Source organism: Cryptotermes secundus, unplaced genomic scaffold (assembly GCF_002891405.2).
Source record: "Cryptotermes secundus unplaced genomic scaffold, Csec_1.0 scaffold660, whole genome shotgun sequence".
Taxonomy (NCBI): domain Eukaryota; kingdom Metazoa; phylum Arthropoda; class Insecta; order Blattodea; family Kalotermitidae; genus Cryptotermes; species Cryptotermes secundus.
In genome coordinates, this window is record NW_019734321.1 from 315,600 (window position 1) to 336,812 (window position 21,213).

Here is a 21,213-nt window from a genome sequence, read left to right on the forward strand (position 1 = left end):
ATCTAATTAGTGTCCTCTTTCCTTCTGGCTTTCCCACAATGTCCTACATGCAAGACGCTTCTCACCCATACGTGCTACATGCCCTCCCCATCTTATCGTCATTGACTTGATCATTCTAATTATACTTGGAGAAAAGTACAAGTTATGAAGATCCTCATTATGCAGTTTTCTGCAACCTCCTGTCACTCCATCCCTCTTCGGTCCAAATGTCCACAGTAGTCTGTTATCAAACACCCTCGGTCTATGTTTCTCCCTCAATGTCAGAGACCAGGTTTCACACACATACAGACCCAAAATAGAGTATCAGTTTTAATATTCCACAAAATCTCTTTTTTTTTCTAGATTATCGTCTCACAGATGGCGGTGATTTTGTCAGCCTTGGGAGCTGGCCACCCTTTACCCCCAGGAAGATTCATGGTACTCCTTTCTGTCATTAGGTCAATTGAGAAAACCAATTACTTCATCGGGAATCGAACCCGCGACCTCCCGGCTTTTAGCCTAGTGCCTCAACCAACTATGCTACCGAAGCTGAAATAGCCAACGGTGAGATTTCCATTGAATTCTCGGCAGGTGTTGCGCTAGTAAGAATTAATGAACGTTCCCTATGGACTGTTGGTGCTGGTAATTCCGTCCCTGAATCGCCAGTCAACTTGTAATGCTTCGCTCTATACACAAATCAGATGCGGAATTTAATGCCCCCTTCTGTAGATATGACATTCTGTAACTCCATCTGTCTCCACAAGTATGACGTTGTCATTTCCGTTCAAGTGTTGCCTTGTAATTCAGGTGACATCTATGGACTAAATATGGAAACAGAACAGTGCGTTAATGAATCTCAAACTCTGACCTAAATCGAATTTGAAGTTGTCACAGCGGCGACTGTGAGTAATTCTAGCGCCATCTCTCTCAGCTTCGAGACCCCGTAGTGCCGGGTGTTATGAAAATGAACTGGAAATCGTTTGGAAGAAAACGGTCATGATCTAATCTTGCTGTTATCCCCAGAACTTTCCTGGAGTGATGAGTAAAACTACGAGAAACCTGTGAGGATAGCCGGTTACACCCAGATCAACCTTTCCGGTGACGCCGTATAGTCATGTATAAATTAAACGACGTTTTGGAGGAACTTACTACCTACATCTTCATCGTCATGAAGTAAGTTATACACAAAACAAATATGTAGCAAACATAAAAATAAATTGTAAGAGTTGAGGTTTTCACGGCGGTGACTATGAAGAAAGCAGACTGCTTTTACCGGTTCTCACGGTCTCTTCGCTTGCGGATTTCTTATATTTTTCCTTCTACCCTGAAGATGGAGGCGATACGTTCCTCCGAAACGTCGGTTATCACCACATATACATGGTGCCAAATCCCATAAGACTGCTTTCTTCATAAATATAAATTCACCGACGTTTCGGGGAGCCTACTGTTTCCAACTTCAGGGTAAAAGAGTAAGCTGAAGGAGAGAGCAGCGGGAAGCAAACAGCTAACAGAACCTATACCAGTTTTCTCTTGCCTTCTGTCATCTTTCCAGTTCTTCAGACATTTTCCTTTAAATGGCTGACACTACTGGCCTTCCCGCTAACTCCTGTTGCTTCTCTCTGGGCATATTTTGACTGACATTTCTGAAACAAATTTTTCTTGTGCGGCCTTGTTTGTTTGCTTCGTGCTGATTTCTTCTTTGACTTACACTTCGGTCCAGAAGATGGAGGCAGTGTTTTCTTCCGAAACGTTGGATAACTTATACCGGATGGCACAGCATCACAAGCTACAGGGGAGCACTCTTCATAAGTAGAGTGACAAGTCAAAGTCAAAGTCAAAGTCACATTGCGACTGACGGTCACTCAGTAAGTCTTGGTGTCGAGCCCCATCTGTGACTAATGACCAGATATTTATTACTGTTTGACAGTTACGGTCTTGTTTTTGTGGGGCGCCCTCTCTGACGAGACGACGTGTCTGCCTTTTGCATATGCTGCTTGCCCATGCCAGCGCCAGGTCCGAGTCCCTTGGGACTCGCGGCCATATTTTACTGTCTCAGATTTGAGACTTCCCTTTTCGTCGCCTCTTACGACTCGCAGGGTCACGGTGGAGGTATTCGACCCCGCCTCCACACGGGCCTCCTAGAGTAACAAGAATTTCTTCACCTATGTTCCTCTGATATGACACGGATCGCATAGAAAACAAAAATTAGTGATGACACAAGGACACACTGACAGCAAAATGATCTCATACGCAGACAGCAGGCTGATGTCATGACCCTCATTTTTACACTACTTTTCTTATTTTGCAAAATAAGTAAACTTACGCGAAAATCATGCTGTCTGTACAAGTATGTCCCACTCACAAACTTTTGCGTGATGGAGCCAGTCTTTATAAACCTCGTTATGTCTATCGTGACACCTGAGTCCATCTCAACGGCGTATTTCATAAATCCCTCCCATCAGCTTTGTGTCTGTTTGAGCATCTTCTTATAGTTACTAGGCAACGGCTCTGTATAAACGTTAACGCTGCAACGAATACACATGCAAAAATAGAAGAATTTTCGGATACGTTGTTTTCTATACAGTCCGTGTCGTATCAAGGAAAGTAGACGATTAGTTCTTCCCCGAAATTCTTGTTTCTAATTAAGAAATGTAGGGTATTGCTTCTCGCTGTACCAGCGCGTACCGCTCAGGGAACTGTTTCCTCCTTCTTCTATATTGGACATTTTGCCTGTACCTTCGCGTCATAACACAGTTCTCTGTCATTGGTTCCTGCGCACGAAATGTGATGAGGTGTGTTCCATTGTCAGGAATTCGCAGGCCTCTAGGCGACAAAGCGAATTCAATAAGATGTTCTCCAAGGTAGTTCACGTCGACCGAACCCAGATGGCTCTGATTGATTTCTTCTTTGTGCGCTGACACTATTCTCTGCCGAAGATTTGATTGCAAACGTGTATGAAGGCCTCTTCCCCGGATATGCCGTGGTTTTTCAAATTCTTCGAAGCCCGCCTAGGGTGTATTTTCGTAACAATAATCATTTTCAAACTTTATTCAGCTCCTAGGAGGGTTATGTATAATGAAACTTACATCAGTAAATGTAACAGTGCAGATCTCTTTCTGGGGCGGTTTGACCGTTTAAAACTCAGCGGTAAATATATATACCACCTGCTTTAAGAATACAAAATCAATGTTTTTTCAATAGAGTATATTTATAATTTTTGGTTGCTCCTTAAAATAAATAACGTCTATTTCTCCCCAAAATATGTTACCATTTTGTCTCAATTACAGAGACACTTCACAATTTATTGATTAGGCTGTTCCGGCCCCATCTGTGACTCTTATCAGTCTCTTTCCCTATCTTTCCACATACTTTGCCGTATATTTTGTAAGACAGTTTGTATAGGAACACAAGTTTCTGGCTGTTTTGCTATTGTTTGTTCCTTTTGTTTTGGCTCAACGAGAAATAAATAGACAAACTCCACTGAGCTGAGACCTCCTTGGGAAGCCTCCAGTCGCTCAGCTACTCAAAATTTCGCAAAACTTTAGGGAATCCGGGCGTTAATTATCCAGATATTGAAATTAAAACACACTTGACCCTCAAGGTGGGGGAGTCTCGGATCTGCGACAGTAGAATGTGGTCATGAGTCCCGACGGACTCGGACCTGTGAATGAGTGGGCTGGTGATGACCAGCAACAATTGTAAACGACAGACCCGTCCTCTCGTCAAAGAGGATGTTACACAAGGACTATAACCTCAAGTGTTCAGTTGGAAAATAAAATTGCTGATCGTGAGTCTGAAGAGGCTTGTCGCCAAGACGAGCTGATTGACGGTAAACCGTCAGTCGTAAAGCAACTTTCACTCTGACAGTTCTCTAAGGGGTTAACTACTGTGTAGATCAGTGGTTCTCAACCGTTTCGAGACCGAGGCCCGGTATAATTGATGCCGGTACCGGGCCGCGGCCCGGCGGTTGAGAAACACTGGTGTGGACCGCTATTAGTGTAATGATTGGCGAGTTCGATTTTAGGAATTTTCTTTAAAATTCCAGCATTCCTATCGGACGTTTGGTTACAAGTGTCGCCTCGTATTGTTTTTGCGGTTAAAACGTTGTAGCTTCATATTAGAAATTCATAAAAAATATATTAAATTGTTAGCATAAATATCTTTAAATAGTCGCCACTCAAATAAGACAAACTTGATGAAATTGATGAAGTGTGAAGTGGAACTGGGTTCGTAGGATTAGGTTCCCAGTAGTAGAACGCTCTTGAAAATAAAACACGGCTTGTTTTTTCATATTAGAATTTAATAATTCTCTTGAAGCATGAAATAAATATGAAACAGCAAGTAAATAAAACGCAAAACTATATCCTGCCAACACTAGTGTCCCTAGTATGCATAGCCGTTGTTACGCAACGATCGTGAGGTGGGCGGTTATACTAGACTACTTTTCTGGGCAGCGGTTCGGTAAACACGTTCTCGCGGTAATGGAAAACGGTTAGCATATGGGAACAAATAGTGTTTCCCACGCGGTCCTTGCCGAGGAGTTGCCAGCTAGGAAGGACGTGAGCGCGTGAACCTGAAGAATCTCCACTATTAGAAGCCGTTGCCAAGGAACGTCTGGTGAAGACACAGAAGGCTGGTAAAGGCTTTTCGGTGGAGCAATGATTTGTGGAGTGGGACAATTAACGATGGAGCTGTAATTACTTGTAGTTCCCAGATGTGTGGTGAAGTAGCCAATAAATCGAGTCACCAAATCGAGCCCCGTATTTAGTCACACACATACACATATGCAGCTTTAACACACTGCTAATGAGCTGTGTTCTTCAATGTAGTTCCACGGCCAGCCACACGTGACGAGTCGTGTTAACTGATGCTTCTACGCATGTGACTTTCCTTACCTGTGAAGAGTTCAGTCTTGTGCATTGTAGACTTTACTGACATTTTAAAGGAAGGTACTACTTCCGTCTTAAGGGTCACAGAGCGAGCCAAGCAATCAGCAAGATGCAAGCAGAGCAAGAGGGCAAATGTCGGTAAACTTCTACCAGACTACACCATGGCACATCCCAGAAGACAGTACATTTCATAATCATTGCTGTGAGAACCTCAAATCCAACTTCATCTTCTTTTCCGCCTCTCATAATTTTTAACAAATGCGGCCTGGAATAAAATGTTTGTTGATGTGTAGAGCATGGATATTTTGTCTACATCCCCCTGTTATGAGTTTGCTGAATACAATTATGTGATCTTGGGGTGAATGTACTTAAATCACCATCTCCCCTATGCATGTGTATGTGTGTTAGACCTAAACACCCAATCACAGATGTGTTTAAAGGGAAGCACATCTGTCTGCATTGCTACTTGACTCATTTCTCTGTTTCTTTGCAAGTAGACCTTGTGAACAGCAGAACAGCAACTGACAGATGCCTTCCTCCATGGCACAGCACAGGCAGTACAGACATCACAACACTGAAAGGCCCAAGTCCTAGAAATGTTGACTTCTACTTTATAACTACACTTACACATACGGGTACCAGACTTCTTAACTGGCAGCTTGGGACCCAAGTCAAGGCAGATTTTTGGATTTCCCGTATTTCTGGTCCTGCATGTACTTAAAATACAAGAAATCGTATGATAATCAAGAAACGTTTCTCTCTGATGTTGACTAATTAGTTCAAGCAATACTTTGTCCAAATCAGCGGTTTTGCGTCACATAAGGATCTTCAGATTTTCCGTAATTTGGGCACATTACTGTCGGCGCAATCAGCAGAGTAATTTCAGGGTCGAGACGCGACAGTAGATGATGTTGTAGCCTGTGATGACACGGTTCCCTTCCTGGTCAGTTCCATCCAGACTTTCTCCGTGCAGGAGAAAGACACGAAGATAAACAGGCCTTGAAGTGTGTTCAGGATCACGAACACATACCACATAACTGTTGAAAAAGGAACATATGAATAACATGAGTGTCATTTATAGACGTGCATCCCTGGAAGAAACGTGTAGTTGCGACGTTCAAGAGTTTGTTTAGTGTTTTACGGTAACTTGTTGCTGGACCTCGTCAGCACAGTGATACTTGGTTTCGGTCCACCTTCGAATCCCATGACCATATTTTTGTTCTTTTTAAGACTGTTTAAGTATTTTTAAATGGGGCCCCGGGTGAGGTGAAATAGTATGCAACAGAAATTTTAAAGGATTTTATCTCGTTTTACTTAAAAAGAAGACTACAGCGTGTGATTTTAACACGAAGTGAAACAGTGTAGCAGTTTTTAACACAGTTTTAGTAAAATATCTGTAACATAAAAACACCTGAAGATGGCCGTTTGGGGCCGAAACATGTAGTGTTGAAGTGTAGAATGTAAAAGTGTAGCAATTTTGACGGAAGATAAACAATGGACGCTAATTTGAACAATTGCAACGGAATGCTGAAATACAGAATCATAAATTTCGGATATTCTTTCAGAACGCGGGAAAGGTCAAACAATTTTGGAATGAATAACAGTAAGAAATAAAAGTTTCATTAATGGGGGAATTAAGAGGAGATTGAATTCGGGTAATGCTTACTACCATTCAGTCCAGAACTTTTTGTCTTCTCGTCTGCTATCTGAAAATCCAAAGATGAGAAGAAGAATACTGTAATTTTGTCTGTGGTTTTGTATGGGTTTAAAACTTTTCCTTTTCCATTAAGGGAGGAACATAGACTGAGGGTGTTTGAGAACAGCATGTTGAGGAGAATATTTGGACCGAAGAGAGATGAAGTGACAGGAGGTTGGAGAAAACTGCATAATGAGGAGCTTCATAACTTGTATAATTAGAATGATCACGTCAAGGAGGATGAGGTGGGCAGGTCATGTAGCACGAATGGGGGAGACGAGGAATGCGTGTAGGATATTGGTGGGAAAGCCAGTAGGAAGAACGAGACACATGTAAGGTAAGGTAAAGTTGCCCCTGTGCTTAACTAATTAAGCAATATGCCATGAAGGCGTATGGGCGTTTGGGAAGCGGACGCATAGATACATTTTCTTTACCTCGGCACTAGTTGGAGGTGAGTGTTCAGCCTCACACCCAGGCCGCTTTATCTCCAGGGAAAGAGCCCCCGATACCGTTGGATATGAGGTTTGGTGAACCCCAGAGCCGGTCTGGACGACGTGGAGAAGAGAAAATTCTTAACCCCAGCGGTTGATATGAGAAAGTGAAGGGTNGTGTTAAAAAAAATATATATATACACAATGTTTGTAATGCTCAATATATACAAAATCCGAAGTTTTCACAACTACAGCGGTTGTTTTGGTATATTAAAGTTTTTTTAAAACTTTTGTTATTTAGGTTAAAATTTATAAACCAAATAGGTTCGTGTCCCTTCTCTTATCGCCTTTCTTGACGGGGGCCGAACTTGTGCCGCCTGTCTTTCTTGAGAAGGAGGTTCTCTGATATCGTCCTGTGTTTGTTCGGGACACGAACCTGTTTCGTTTATAAATTTTAACCTATATAACAAAAGTTTAAAAAAACTTTAATATACCAAAATAACTGCTGTAGTTGTGAAAACTTTGGATTTTGTATACACGTATATTGTGCATTACAAACATTGTATGTGTATATATTTTAACAATTCAGAAGAACACCCATTGTAATAGTGGTTTCCAAGGAGTATCGATGTCCCTCTGAAGACGGTCTATAGGGACCGAAACTTGTAAGGGTGTTAAGAATTGAAGTAGTAAAAACTTCATCAGTCACACTGGACGGAGTTGTTTTATCTTTTATAATATTGTTAGTGTGACGGACAAGAATGAAACAAATCAAATTTCATAAAATGTTGGGAAATTCTTGAGTGCTGAACGACTGGGGCTTCTCAAGAACGAGCCAGCTCCCTTTGTGCACATTCACATTTTTCTCGCAGAAGCACATTACAGTCATGTTAATGGGTGCCCAGAAGTGAGATATAATCACTTCGGCATAGAACTCTTCGTACATTACCGGGGATATTCAGAGTTGTGGCGACTAAGCCAGTGATCCAGGTTAGTCCCATGATGACAGAGAGTCTGACGAACAGGCATAATTGTGTCCTTGCGGTCGATCTATTTTCCATCCTCGACTTGGTCGAATAGATCAGGTAGGCGGTCCAGGTGAAGAAAGCAACGTTCAGGGTCATGACGATGCCGAGTGGGGCCACTACGAACCCCAGAACGTGGCGTCCTTCACTGAACCAGCAGCCACGCAGGTGGTGACTTGGGCTGAAGTTGTCCAGGCTGAAGAAGAACGTGATGATGAGGATGGGCCCGACCCATCCGAACGCGCTGTACACAGCGAAGCGCTTCCATTTCGTACCTGTGGCACGGGAAGTTATATGCACGGTACTGAAATCGCAGTTTGCAGGAAGTAGTTCCTTACTGGGAGATATGTACGGTATGTTTCATGTTTCCGATGTGTTGGAGGAATGTCTTTGTTTTGTTCCGTCACCACGGCAAGAAATATGGATGCAGTGTACATGGATCGGTTTCACAGCCACCACATCCAGGGAGCACGAGGAATGAGTAGACGCACTCGCATTTCCACAACCCAACAAACACATACCTACACTGCACCCACACAAGGCATTAGGAAAGCTTTCACATACACTTAGTTTAACAATTAATGTTTCTTCTTACATGTGAATACGCGTATTTGTGTATAACAACCTTACACATAACCAAGAAGCTGGCACTCCAAAATGTAAGCACTGACCCGTGTAGGAACACAGGCAGACGAACAGAGGTGAGCGCAAGAAGTACTCAAGTGCCTGTTGGTGGCTCAGTGAACAGAAACATGTTTGGTGCCTCAACATTTCCTGCTGCTGTGATGGAACAGAATGAAAGGGAAACTGGTAGCTTATACAATCTCTGTGATGCATCAGGAATAGTGATTACATATGCAACCATCAGCGTAGTAACTCCATTTTGTCAATTCAGCACTCCCTCGCCAATTGTGATAAGGTTATTTGTGTACGCTCAAAGCAAAATCGTTGTCTCCCGCAGGACAAGAGACAGTTACTGGGGGCGGGGCTGTGAGAGCGGGTTTGAGAGTGTCGCGGTTGTAATTTCATTACATTTAAGTCTTTTTTTATATCAAACACGTTATTGCGTGTAGTATTAGTATGTTTAGTGGAGTAATAGTTAACCTCATGAGATTGAATTTGAGGTTCTCAGAGCGGTGACTACGACCCTACATTTTGAAATTTCCCAAACGCCTGTGAAATTATTCCGAACTACACGACGTTGTGACAGTGATTCCTTGACATGGCCAATGCCGAGCGCGATTCTCCTATCCCGCTGTCCCAGATAAGGCCTTGAATTCACCTAACGCGTTCTTTCTCTGGAAAGCATTGCCAGCCGTTTCGGAATGGTTACTATAATTGTGATGTGGCAGAATCCCATTAAGAGTCTCTTTGCTAATTAATTTACGCATGCGCTGCTTGAGCTTCCGCGTCTCACCTGAAGATAACTGAAGCTTCTTTGTTGACCTCCTGATGGCATTCCACACGTCGAAGGATATGACGAGCAGCCAGCAGTAGTTGGCCAGCAGACTGTAGTATCTTACGACAGCCAACTCCACACACGGAAGGTCGTCCACTACTCTCGTCACTAGGAAACTGCAGTAGAAAAGCAACAGGGCCACGCAGAGCGAAGCAAGGTTCATGGCCGGAAGGTTCCTTAGCCGCGGAGTGCCTGAGGAAATCGCCAGGTGCAACACGAGGCAAGCCACCGACACAGAGAGGCCCACAAGCGTGATGTACTCCATGATGACGTCCTCTTTATCCTCTGTTTGAAAAGAAATCTGTTAATATTGAATTCATGGCAGTTGTAGGGATCAGACTGTTCAAAACGAGGAAGCCTAGCAGCTGTGACTAGCTGAGCGTAACGCTGCTCAGAAATAAATCTCTCCCTGCCTGAGTTGTTGATGACGGAGTGTGCCGAGTGTGCAACACTGACAGAGGTGAATAGGCTGGCTTAGAAGCAGGGCTGTAGACTTGTGTTTGGGATGTGCTCGGTTCGAATAAGGGCCGGAACACTGGCTGAACTGATTGAGGATTTCTGTTGTTTTCTTCAGTCCCTCCAAACGAATTCTAGGATCCTGCCGTCCGGCTCTATGTAAATTCCTACTGAAAGAACGACGTTAAATAACCAAGTGGAAACACTACCGACTTTAGAGTACTGCTTAAATTCGAGCCCTGAGGCTGTTTACTGTCGTTCATAGCGACTTGCTGCGGGCTGCAAGACTGAAGGGTCGGAATTTCAGTCCCAAGACGGGAAAAATTTCCAATTCTCCCCTCGTCCACACCGGTTCTAGGGTCCACCCAGGCTCCTATCCAATGGGTACCGGGGGCTCTTTGCCCGGGAGTAAAGGGACCGGGGCGTGAAGCTGACCACTCACCTCCAACCAGTGCCGATGTCAAGAAAATCTGGATCTATACCTGTACCATCCATACGCCTTAATGGCGCAGTGCTTAATTAGTTAAGCACAGGGTCAACTTTACCTTTACCTCTTTTTACAGGACGTGCTGCCCTTCTTTGTGTGTTTAGAATTAGATGTGTGTGGAATAACAGTTGTGAGGGCGTGAGATTTTGTGGGGTAAAGGGACCCAGCGCCGTTACGAGGTTACAGCCCACCTGCGATATAATGATCCGCCTTGTCAACTCTTGTCTGTCCGCGTCGAAACAGCAGTGTCCGGTAGTAACATAAGAGGATCCAGTTCGCATTAGCATTGTCAAATAAAGACGGGAGCTGTTTAAGGCTCGCAACAGTATTGGCCGACAGTCACCTGTTGCGCAGGCGCCTTGTGAGAGATATATATTTGTGATCATTGTTCTGCTAAACAGATCGGTATGATTATAAAAGATAAGTCCGTCCAATGTGAATATTTACAAAATGAGGGAGCCAAATAAATATTTTTCAGTATATTTGTGGTTTTATTGTACATTTATTCTGTCTTCCCCATAAATCTCATAAAATATTACTCGTATGTTCATTCAACGCGGATTTACAGGTCTCGACGCTTTCGACGTAGGTACGCATCCATTGGACGAGAGTGTGATGTATTTGTGAATATTACTTAATCTTACCTTGATCCACTTCCGGAACACTTGTATCGTTCTCTGGATTAGTCATGTCATATTCGGTTTCGTCCCACCTCAGTAAATAAGTGAAATCTATCTCATGTTTAAGACCTACTCCTAGCGTTACATCGCAAGAGAAATTTTCTGACAAGTTCACACGGTTGCACTGGGCACAGTAAGGGTTCCGATAAAAAAACTTCTTGTTACAGTAAACATCCGTGTAGGCCAAGCACTTTCCCTCCACGTCGGTGTCTATCCAGTCCGACGCGCAAGTGCTGATAACTTGTGGACAAATTCTCATGATACTCCGGTTAAAGACCGAGAAGAACCTGTCACATCTGTAGTCACCAGGATGGACACGCGTATGTTTATTGTGTTCTTTGGGCGGATTTTCTACATCTGTTTTGAGGAAATTTGGTCTAAAGCGTGTGTCATATAGAGTCAAGTCTTCTGGATCGAAGTAGGAGTGTAGAAAGACAAATGCATTAACAGGATATCTGTAGTGGAAGTTATCGGAGTGTGTTAGATTCCATGTACTGATATTCACATCCGTTGTGCCATTTTCCCCAGAATCAACCCGTACTTCATAACCAAAGGCACCATCACCATGGCAACGGTATTCAGCAGGCCAGAGAGTGTCTGTGTCAGGGTGGAAGTCACGGTTGCACTCCGCGCAGTACATGTTTGAGTAAGTGACAAGTGTCTGACTGCTCGTCAGTGGGAAGTCGGGGTGTCCCTGGCACTTGGAACGAGTTTCATCGTCATCCCAGCTGGCAGGACATGACTTCTTCATGCTGAAGTAGGGGTCCCTTTCGCTCACGTTGAAGCAAGACTGTGGCGAGGACCCCCAGACTTGGTCCTCAGCTGCGAAGTGTTCTGAGTTCTGGCAGCAGTCTTTGTAATGGGCACACAGCGGGTCGCAGGAACAGGGGGCTCCGAAAGCCTGCCAGTACATCTCTGGGACACTGAATTCGCTTGGATAGAGTTTCCCGTTCTCTCCACATCTGCTTCTGCAAAGTAAAGTCATAAGTTACTGCGCTGTAACTGCAACATAGGTACTGTTTGTTTGTTTGTTTATTCTCTGGACAGGCATTAATCGCCTGGAAGCTGGGAGAAATAACGGAATAAGGACCTTCATTAGTTACACTTCCCGCAAAATGTTATCGTGATCAAATGAAGACGGACGCGATGGGCGAGGAATGTAGCAAGCATGAGAAGGAATTTGAATAAAGTTTCGGTGTGCATTGCAGTAACGCCCCTTAGTTGTATTCGGGAGGTTCTCAGTTCGAATATCGCCTGGAACAAAAGTCAGTTTCGTGGATTCGCTCAGCCCCTGTATGCAAATTCGGTCTAGTGTCCCTATTAGGCAACAGCCACTTTATTCCAGATCCTTTTCAACTCACGATCCTACCGTTCGACACTGTGTAATGTGAATACTGTCAGTGTTGTAAAATAGCCCGCATAGAGAAATGTCTGCTCATTTCACTGTGCGATTGTGTTGTGCAGGAAGTTTCTAACTTGAATATATCTGAATGAATTTAGGAATTCTTGCCAATGGTACGGTCCTTTCCAGTGCTTTCTCGTTTCAGTTGTACTCTTTTTGGTTTTATGTTAATGGTGAACATTTATTAATTCAGTTACATTCTGTGGCCAGGAGGGAACACGGATTTTGGATGTAACAGACAAATTCCTTGACAGTTATGCGTTCTTAGCTCACAGTTACTCAGCCCAAGCAAAATTGTCAAGATATCTTCGTCGTTATGCTGTACACAGAACTGTTCCACTGACCACCACCATGAGCCAGATAAATCTAATCTAAACACTCCCCATCCTCCTTCAGGACTCCTTCTTAATATCCTTCCATCCTTGCTTCTGTCTTCATGGTGTTCTGTTTCCTACCAAATTACCTAGCATTCACAGTTATTTCATCCTACGCATGCTACATGTCATGCCCATTTCATCATTCTTGATTTGATAATTCAAGTATTATTTGGCGAGTAGTGAAAATTATGATGGAAAAATGAATCCACAGAAGTACCGTATTTGTCTTACAAGTCACGCGGGCCCGAGTTTTAATTGACACGTTTAAAGACTTAAGCCACACAGCTTCTGTGTTTACTTTCATCTGAAGAGGTCTAAGGATGTGCTGTTCCCTCATGCGTTTTTGTCATTGTTGAACTTTGTACGGTGAACGAAAGCCGAAGACACACGAATCTGAAAATTGTGACTGTTATGTTGAACGTACCCGTTGGACTGCAGAGCATCCGCCAGTGTGAATTCGTCTGCCTCTGCTCGGTGGATCACCAGGGCAAACAAGATGGTCACTGCACTAACCGCCATATTTCTGGACTGCATCTGAAATTTTGTGGGCATAGGAAGCTCTAAAATAGTCTGTATTCTTCGAAGAATTATGTCTTCTCTCGGTATATCTACGCGGAGTCCTATGAAAGTCAACGGGCAACAAGGCGTTATACCGCTGAAGACAAAACTCTTCATAATCACCGTTATGAGGACTCCAAATCCTGCACAGCACATATCCTTTGCCTGTAACGTCTCTGACAGTGCGCCCTGCCTTGAGTAGGCTGCCTTACAGGGGGAACATGTGGTGATTTTGTCTTTATATCTTGAAAATTTGGTCACTAGTTTGTGTCTGATGATGACATAAGGACGTGTCACTGTCTGTTGATAACGCACGCTCCGAGATATTACAGGCAGAGAGGCGGACATGTTATATCTCTTTTAAATTTACCACTCCTGGCCTATTTTCCTGTCTTAAAGAGAGAATGTATGCTTGTTGTGTCTTCCATCTTCCCTGTTTGTGTCTCACTGTACCCGTTACAAACCTAAGCTTAGCTTGCCGGTTGCTTCTGCTTGTTTCATGCTTTGCTCTCTTTTTATCCTGAAGATGGAGGCGATATATCCGTCCCAACCACCGGGCTCACTCTGACTTACAGCGCATTATGAACCACAAGACTATACGCTTCACTAATTTTATAGGAATTCTAGTTCCCGACAAAACACATGCCGCTCTGGCAAATCTTAAGGGCCCTTACAGAAATATGAGATAATTTTATGTGTGTATTCATATATTTAATTTAATTTGATGTATTAACGTGTATGACTTAGGAAATAAATAAAATCGTTGCAGGATTTTGTTCAATTGTCCCATCACTTCGGCCGTGCACCTTTTGTTTGATCAGTTTGCAATCCGTTTTGTTGGTTTTTAAATAGAATTTAAAATATAAAGTTGCCCATAACCTGAGTATTTATACCGCTTTTGTACAGTGCAATGAGACCAAATGTGGATCTGGCTGTGTATCTGGAAGCAGCATGGACCATCTTCAGTTGGCGATGTAATCTCCCCACCCATTGATTGCAACGCCATTGCTGAGTTATGCCCTCGTACATGTTCTCTGTAGTTAGTTGCCTCGCGTGTGTCCCCTGTAACCATCTCTCATATTGGAGCCGCCGGCAAGTGTCGCCACTATCGTCGTTCCGTCGAACTCCTTGCAACTGGCGAGAATCGGAAACGCGTAAGAGATTTATGTAGATTATGTAGATTGCAGGTTTCTTCGCTAATTCTCGTCAAAGTATTTTACGGTTCCTGTCACAGAAGAACTCGATTGCCCTTCAAGTGTTTCATGCCTCCTTCGAAAAGTGAAATTATCGCTCCCGTTAAAGTGATTGCGCTGTCATATTTATACAGATCTTTCGAGTTCTGAAATGTAATAAATGGAAAGAATATCAATGCGTTCTTCACCAGTCTTGTTGAAAAATGAATGAGATCTTAACGAATCTCTGAACTTTCTAATAATATGAAGTTATTCTGTCTTCGCATTTCGTTCCGTTGCATGTGTCTGGTGGTTGCTAGGAGACCACGTACGATTTAATGCATAAAATGAACTACGTTCGCAATTTTTCCGTCAGTATCAACTATACATAGCTTAGTGCATAATAAAGCAGCGTGTGTTATGTTTTGGAGCCTTGTCATCACACATGTACCCACGCATCCATGCACGCATGTATTCATACGCCGTTGGATTTTAGGTTCCTTTGCGGTAACTGTCTTGTGGCTCGTGACTCCGTGTTGCCCTAGAGAAACTTGCCGGAATATCGGAGAGACCTACTGCCTCCATTGTCAGAGTTGCACAGTAATGCAAGGAAGTAACCATTGAATGTCCCATTTATTGACCGTGAAGATGGGGCAGTGGGTTCCACCCAGTTTACTTACCAATGAACTTCACTGCTACTCCCCCCGATGTCACGGCGCTCGCTGTGTCTTGAGGCGGAATTCTCTTCAGAAAGTTGCTCTCCGAGCCTCCTTCCCAGGAGAGGCTACACAGAGAACTGTGGCAGAAGAGGATCTGTCCTGTTACGCACTCTGTTTCGTGCGTCTGACAACAAGCATACGCCCAGGGTGTGGCGTAATAATTATATTAATAAGATGCAAGATTACTCAACTATTTGGAGGAAAGAATTGTCTCCATTTCGACGTTGAAGATTAATGCCGACCAATAACGAACACGATGCACGCCCTTAAGTTCCAGAATGTGACAGGCTAGCGATTGCTGTAAACACTTACTGTAGGTTTGGTTTGTTGTTCCAGGTAAGTGCCATGCCCTGTGTCCTGCAGTGTAACCAGGCCGAGCTGCGATCCCCATGTAAGTGTAACCCATGTTGAATTATTTGTTGGATAAATATGTTCACATAAATCGTACTTGTTCAGGAGACGTAACAGATTTTTTGTGTTGTCGTACTTTCACGGCTGTAAGGCCTGCTGAGGTTCTCTCTATGCCTAGGGCCCAATTGAGTAGAATCCTTCATGTCTTTACCTGATCGTAGAAATGGATCGAGGTGGCGAAACGTCACAAAAGTTAAATATATAATTTTCTCGAATTCAAGACCTAGTCCGTTCTAAGACGCGGCCATGATTTCGTTTAATGTCGTGTCATAATTGAACCGTTTCAACGACACTGTTAAGTGAACTCTGCCAACGGTTTACTGTATTATAGTTAGGCATCCTGTTGCTCTATACACTTCTATATGCAATAATACAAATGCCGTCGTGAATGCAACAATTTAGATGGACACTAACGGTGTTAGTTTCTGAAGTTCTAATTAATATGAAAGCAACTGCAACACTGAGCGTGTCCAGCAGCGAACTGAGAAGATAACGGAATATTCCACAATGCTATTTATATCCTTCCATAAACCCCTTCCTGAGTGTTGTGTTCAAGGAAGATTTAAGGCGAAAAATGAGGATAGGTGTAACGGTGAGATGTGTCGAATTCTTCTCAACGGAGAGTATCTGTTAATTTAAAAAATGTTTGGTATTCTTAGCCTCCAAGTTTCCCGTCTTACACCCTCACACCTAGCGACATTTTTTACAAGGGACATACACAGAAGTACTTGTGGAATCCCTGCGTTGCTGTGCCATGAGTACTGTTATGAACGCGAAGTATCTCCTTGTACTCTTGTCACACAATCTCAGTCTTCTGCATTGAATTTTATAACCATCGCTTGCGAGAATCACTCTGACATCGGAAATATTAAGAAGTGAAAAAGTGTGTCTTAGAACTGAAAAATATACCTTATACTCGAGCAGTGAACAGTGCCTAACTTTATGGGTATTTCGTACCGTTAGCACGGCATGAACTGGGATAGCTCACTCGGTACAGCGACTGGCTACTGCCTCGACGGCAGGGGAAAGTGTTTTTCCTGTTATTCACAGCCTACAAACTGGCTATGGAGCCACACAGCCTACTATCCAATGGATAGAAAGGGGCCCTTTCCCCGTAGGTAAAGCGGCCGGGCAGTGAAGCTGATAACTCTCTTCTAACTAGTGATTAGTTCTGGAGTGGTAGCGCTATAATATCACCTCGCCGTACGTCGGCTTGGCGCAGTGGTTAATCAATTAGGACACTAATTACCGTACTCTTAACATGACAATGTTTGGTATGCCGAATTTATTGGGGAAACTTGATTCCTGGGATTAACGTTGAAAACATATTTCGCTGTGCACATTTCCAACAATAGAACTTCGGCCACTTAATAGCGTAGGTATCACTAATTACAAATTGTTACATTTTCTGTTACTTACGGACAAATTGTTATATTTTCTGTTACTAACGGCTTCATTCCATTTGGATCCTCGTATAACATTAATAGCCCTTAATGTGAAAGTATATAATTACTTTTAGCATCAATTTTGTGCAGAAACTCTACCTTATGCAATTTAGGTACTTCGTTGTTGGATGGTAACATTGCTTGGTTGTGGAAGATGTTGACGTTTCGGAGGTACATGATGCTTCCATCTTCAGGGTCGAAATGCATGAGGTAGGCCGACTTGTATATATGCAGAATCCTTTTCCTACACAATATGGGGAGTAGTGAGAGAGGATTGTTTCCTGGTCTGGGCCAATAGGGAGATCCGGTCATTTTCATGGTTACATAGTCATCAGTTTTATATTTGCACCCCATGGCCCTTAAAATGGCCACCGTCACAACTTGCCCGGTATCCCGCTCTGTGAGGCGCGCTAGGAAGCTCTGCGGTGACGTCATGCAAGTGTCACAGAGGCTCGTGGGACTTTCTTGAAGCACGGAATAGCGTACTCGATGTGTTTAAACAGGTTGCCTCACTGTACCTCTCTTCTTGACATGGCCATGCCACTTCTGATAACTTTAACTAATTGAATAACCAACTAATTGATTCCTTGTGGCTGAGTCCTCACTGAGAAGCCATCAGTTGCTCAGCACCTACAAATTCATTTTTGGAACGCGTAAGGTTTCGACGATACATCTTAAAACTTATTTTCGAGAAAGATCCTGTTAAAGATAAGGACTTTTTTTGAATTTGTTTACAGTTGTTTTGCACATTTTATACCACCTTTTCATTATCAATTGATCGAAATGTATCGTGGTCTTAAAAGAAACAACCATTCATATATATTTTTGTGTAAACATTCAATAGGACGAAGTTGTTTTTAGAAATTTTCTGCCGAGTTCCAAACTTCCTTATGGTACTTATTTTTTTTATTTTTTATTTTTTTTACAAATGTCGCCTTATATTTTTGTGATGTGAAAACATTCTCACTCAATACAGGAAATATGTAAAAGTATATAATTTGGCATATTTACTCAAGGCAGAATTATGAAGCCTGTAGAGGCAGCCGTTGCTAGAAAAAGGCCCAGTGGCGATCAAATGGTCACCCCAACATACACGAACGCAACAGCAGTGTAAATCTGAGAAGCGGCGTTTTGTACGCTGTCCGTGCCCGGATATTGTAATCAGTTGTGAGCTGTTGCTGTTAGAATCCGGTAACTGAGGCCGGGGACCGGTCGGGAAACCAGGGGAAGGGGAACATCTGCCTTTGGAATCCGCTACCAAGCAACGGCGGTGAAGACTTGAGTGTGGACGCTGTTGTGTATGTAATAGTGAACGTCAAATTGTAGTCACGCCCTGTATCAAAGTGTCTAATAAATCCGGCCATCAGTCGAAAACCCGTCTATAGTCCCACTCCATCACGATACAACATTTAATTGTTAGCTTAAATATCTCGAAAAGTTAACAGAACCTTCGGAAAATAAATTAGTTGTATACTAGAATGGCGATAGTAGGGTTATCTTCGCTTTACCTCACGTTGTTTCAAATTGAAAGACTATTTGCCTTTTCTTGTCAGAATTTAATAATTGACGTGAAAAATTGGGTAACTTGGAAACAAACAGCAAATAAGATGCAGAACTTTAGACTACTAACATCAGTGTCCTTACATATGTCCAAGGGCAGAGATACGTGAGAAGATCTAGAAACAGACGAGAGACTAATATTAAAATTATCTAACTTCGAAATTGTCTTGTACCCCATAATACTTGAGTTGGAGTATTAATAATAATAATAATAATAATAATAATAAGAAGAAGAAGAAGAAGAAGAAATATGCAAAATAAAAATATTTTCATCAAATGGAACAACTTCAGATATTTTCTGTATCTATTTTTGCAATATCAGCTCTAGAGTATAGCCTATACCGGTCTAGAAAGCCGAAATTAACGGCCATGGGGATTCGTTGAGCTGACCACGCGACATCCTCTATCCGCTAAAGTTGACACTAACTTCACCGAGAAGCGGCGGTCGCTCGGTCGGTATAGTTAGCTTGCGGATTACAGGCCACGGAGTTTCTTTTTGTTTTGTTTGTTGTGTAACCTGTGACCGTGCACAACTGGAAGCCTCAAACAGAGCCACACTTAGGCCCGTTACATGTAACAAACACAGAGTCCAAGCCCGAACACACTGCAGGGGGAATTCCCTCGCCCCAAGTTACAAATTATGGCATAAATGTGGATATAAGGCTCTCGCAGCGAGACAGTGAAGATGTGACGCCGTGTAGACCGGCAGAAGTCCTCAGATAATTCGGAAGAATTTGCTATAGGGAACTTCAGGGTAGAAGAGTAAGTCAAGTACGCTACAAGCAGCGTGGAGATTGAGGCAGTCCTGTAGACTGCACGGCGTCAAATGCACAAGACAGCACTTTCCAGGGTCGAGGGGTGATGATGTACATAAACAGTATGCATCACTGGAAAGCAGAGAATATGAAAAAGGATGTGGGGTTCTCACTCTGTGTTTATGAAGGTTTTATTTTCTGGGTTTTAAGGCCGCATAGTCCGTTGAAAGTCAAACGACGTTTCGGAGGAACATGAATGTAGTAGCATAGCTCTGTTTCATATTTGTTTCACGTTGATTCCTTGTTTGGTTTATTCTTCGACCCTGAAGATGGAGGCGACATCCTCCTCCGAAATGTCGGTTGACTTTGAACGGCCTACGCTGCGTTATGTCCCAGCAGATAGGACTCTCCATTCAGAATTGATTGTCACTATTGTCTGGCGCCCAGTCATCTGGATCATGGTTGACAACCTGTGGCTCGCGAGATGTTAACCAGTTGCCCCGTGAGTTCTTTTTTTTTTAAGAGAAGAATGATAGAATATGCATTTGTACGGACTCCTTTAATTGATACATCCAACAAAACTCCTTTCTGTTCTACAGTAATTTTATATTTTCATATAACGAATTACTTCTTTTAAAATATGTATTTTTATCATATGAATGGGATAGTTGTGTCTGCATAGCTACGCGCTACGGGATAGACGGTCTTGGTTCGCTTCCCAGTAGGAGTAAGGGATTTATTTTACTCCAAAGCGTCCAGACCGGCACTGGGGCTCATCCAGTCTCCAATCTAATTGCTGCCCGGGCTCTTTCTTCGGTGGTAAAGCGGCCGGGGCTTGAAGCTGACCTCCAGCATCCATCTAGTGGTCGAGATCAAGAATGATGAACCTGTACCTCCACTCCGCACCTGTTCTTGGCCTTTGTTCACCTTACATTCATTACAATTTACCGTTCTCTGTTACAAATCTAGCGAGACGCAAACACAGTGAGTAGGCCGAGTTTGCTGCCAGCCTGAGGAACCTATGCACGCCTCACGGTACACCTGATAGTGTAATTTCAGATCTCAGGCTCTGCAGTAGTTGATGTGGTCTGTGACGACAGGATTCTCTTCCTGGTCAGTTCTCTCCAGACCTTCCTCTTGCAGGAGAAGAGCACAAAGATATACAGGCCTTGAAGTGAGCTCAGCAACCTGCACACATACCACGCATGCGCTGAAAAAGGTATTAATGACATCAGTATTGCACGCGGGACACGTATCATCAGGTATTGTTTTCAAGAGTTCGTTTCGTTCTGGTGTTGTTTGTTGTAGTAACTTAGTGCCGAACTCGACAGCGCGCTCATTCTTGGTTTCGGTCCCATGATAACATTTTTGTTGTTTTCAACTTGTTTTTAAATGGAGTTTCCTCTGGGCAGAATATTAATTTGCTGCTGGAAATATTTTAATAGAATTCAATGATTTTTCGGTAGGGAGCATACTTGACACTGTCAGTATCTTACACACCGTGGAATGATAGAATGTGTGTGAAACCCGGTCTCTTGGCGTTAAAGGAGGGACACAGACTGAGGGTGTTTGAGAACAGGGTGCTGAGGAGAATATTTGGATCAAGATAGATGAAGAGACAGGAGGTTGGAGAAAACTGCATAATGAGGAGCTTGATAACTTGTACTCTTCTCCAAGTATAATTAGAATGATCAAGACAAGGAGGATAAGAT

At 43.1% G+C, this 21,213-nt stretch overlaps 1 protein-coding gene and 1 long non-coding RNA gene across 4 annotated transcripts in view; one reads left to right on the forward strand and one right to left on the reverse strand.

Moving 5' to 3' along the window:
* Positions 1-21,213, forward strand: part of LOC117282641 — a 159,402-nt gene that overhangs the window by 46,483 nt on the left and 91,706 nt on the right. The gene's annotated exons all lie outside the window — the stretch shown is intronic.
* LOC111868622 lies at positions 4,326-15,383 on the reverse strand. 3 transcript variants are annotated; one of them, XM_023859444.2, is made up of 6 exons: positions 15,292-15,383; positions 13,306-13,415; positions 11,067-12,070; positions 9,438-9,764; positions 7,945-8,295; positions 4,326-5,905 (listed from the first exon to the last, which is right to left on the reverse strand). In XM_023859444.2, exons 2-6 carry the CDS (start codon positions 13,413-13,415, stop codon positions 5,751-5,753), a joined length of 1,947 nt encoding a protein of 648 aa, XP_023715212.1. In that variant the 5' UTR covers positions 15,292-15,383; the 3' UTR covers positions 4,326-5,750. The 3 variants fall into 3 exon arrangements, with proteins under 3 accessions (XP_023715212.1, XP_033609011.1, XP_033609012.1); XM_033753120.1 differs by lacking the exon at positions 13,306-13,415; XM_033753121.1 differs by lacking the exon at positions 7,945-8,295.

What these genes read in the sequence shown, in the direction of transcription:
- LOC111868622 (XM_023859444.2), bottom strand. Translation starts at nt 13,415, where the DNA reads ATGCAGTCCAGAAATATGGCGGTTAGTGCAGTGACCATCTTGTTTGCC. An exon ending in GATGCTCTGCAGTCCAACGG is followed by an intron (nt 12,071 to 13,305) that starts GTACGTTCAACA and finishes TTTACTTTGCAG; the next exon opens with AAGCAGATGTGGAGAGAACG. An exon ending in CACAACTCTGAATATCCCCG is followed by an intron (nt 5,906 to 7,944) that starts GTAATGTACGAA and finishes CTTTTTCAACAG; the next exon opens with TTATGTGGTATGTGTTCGTG.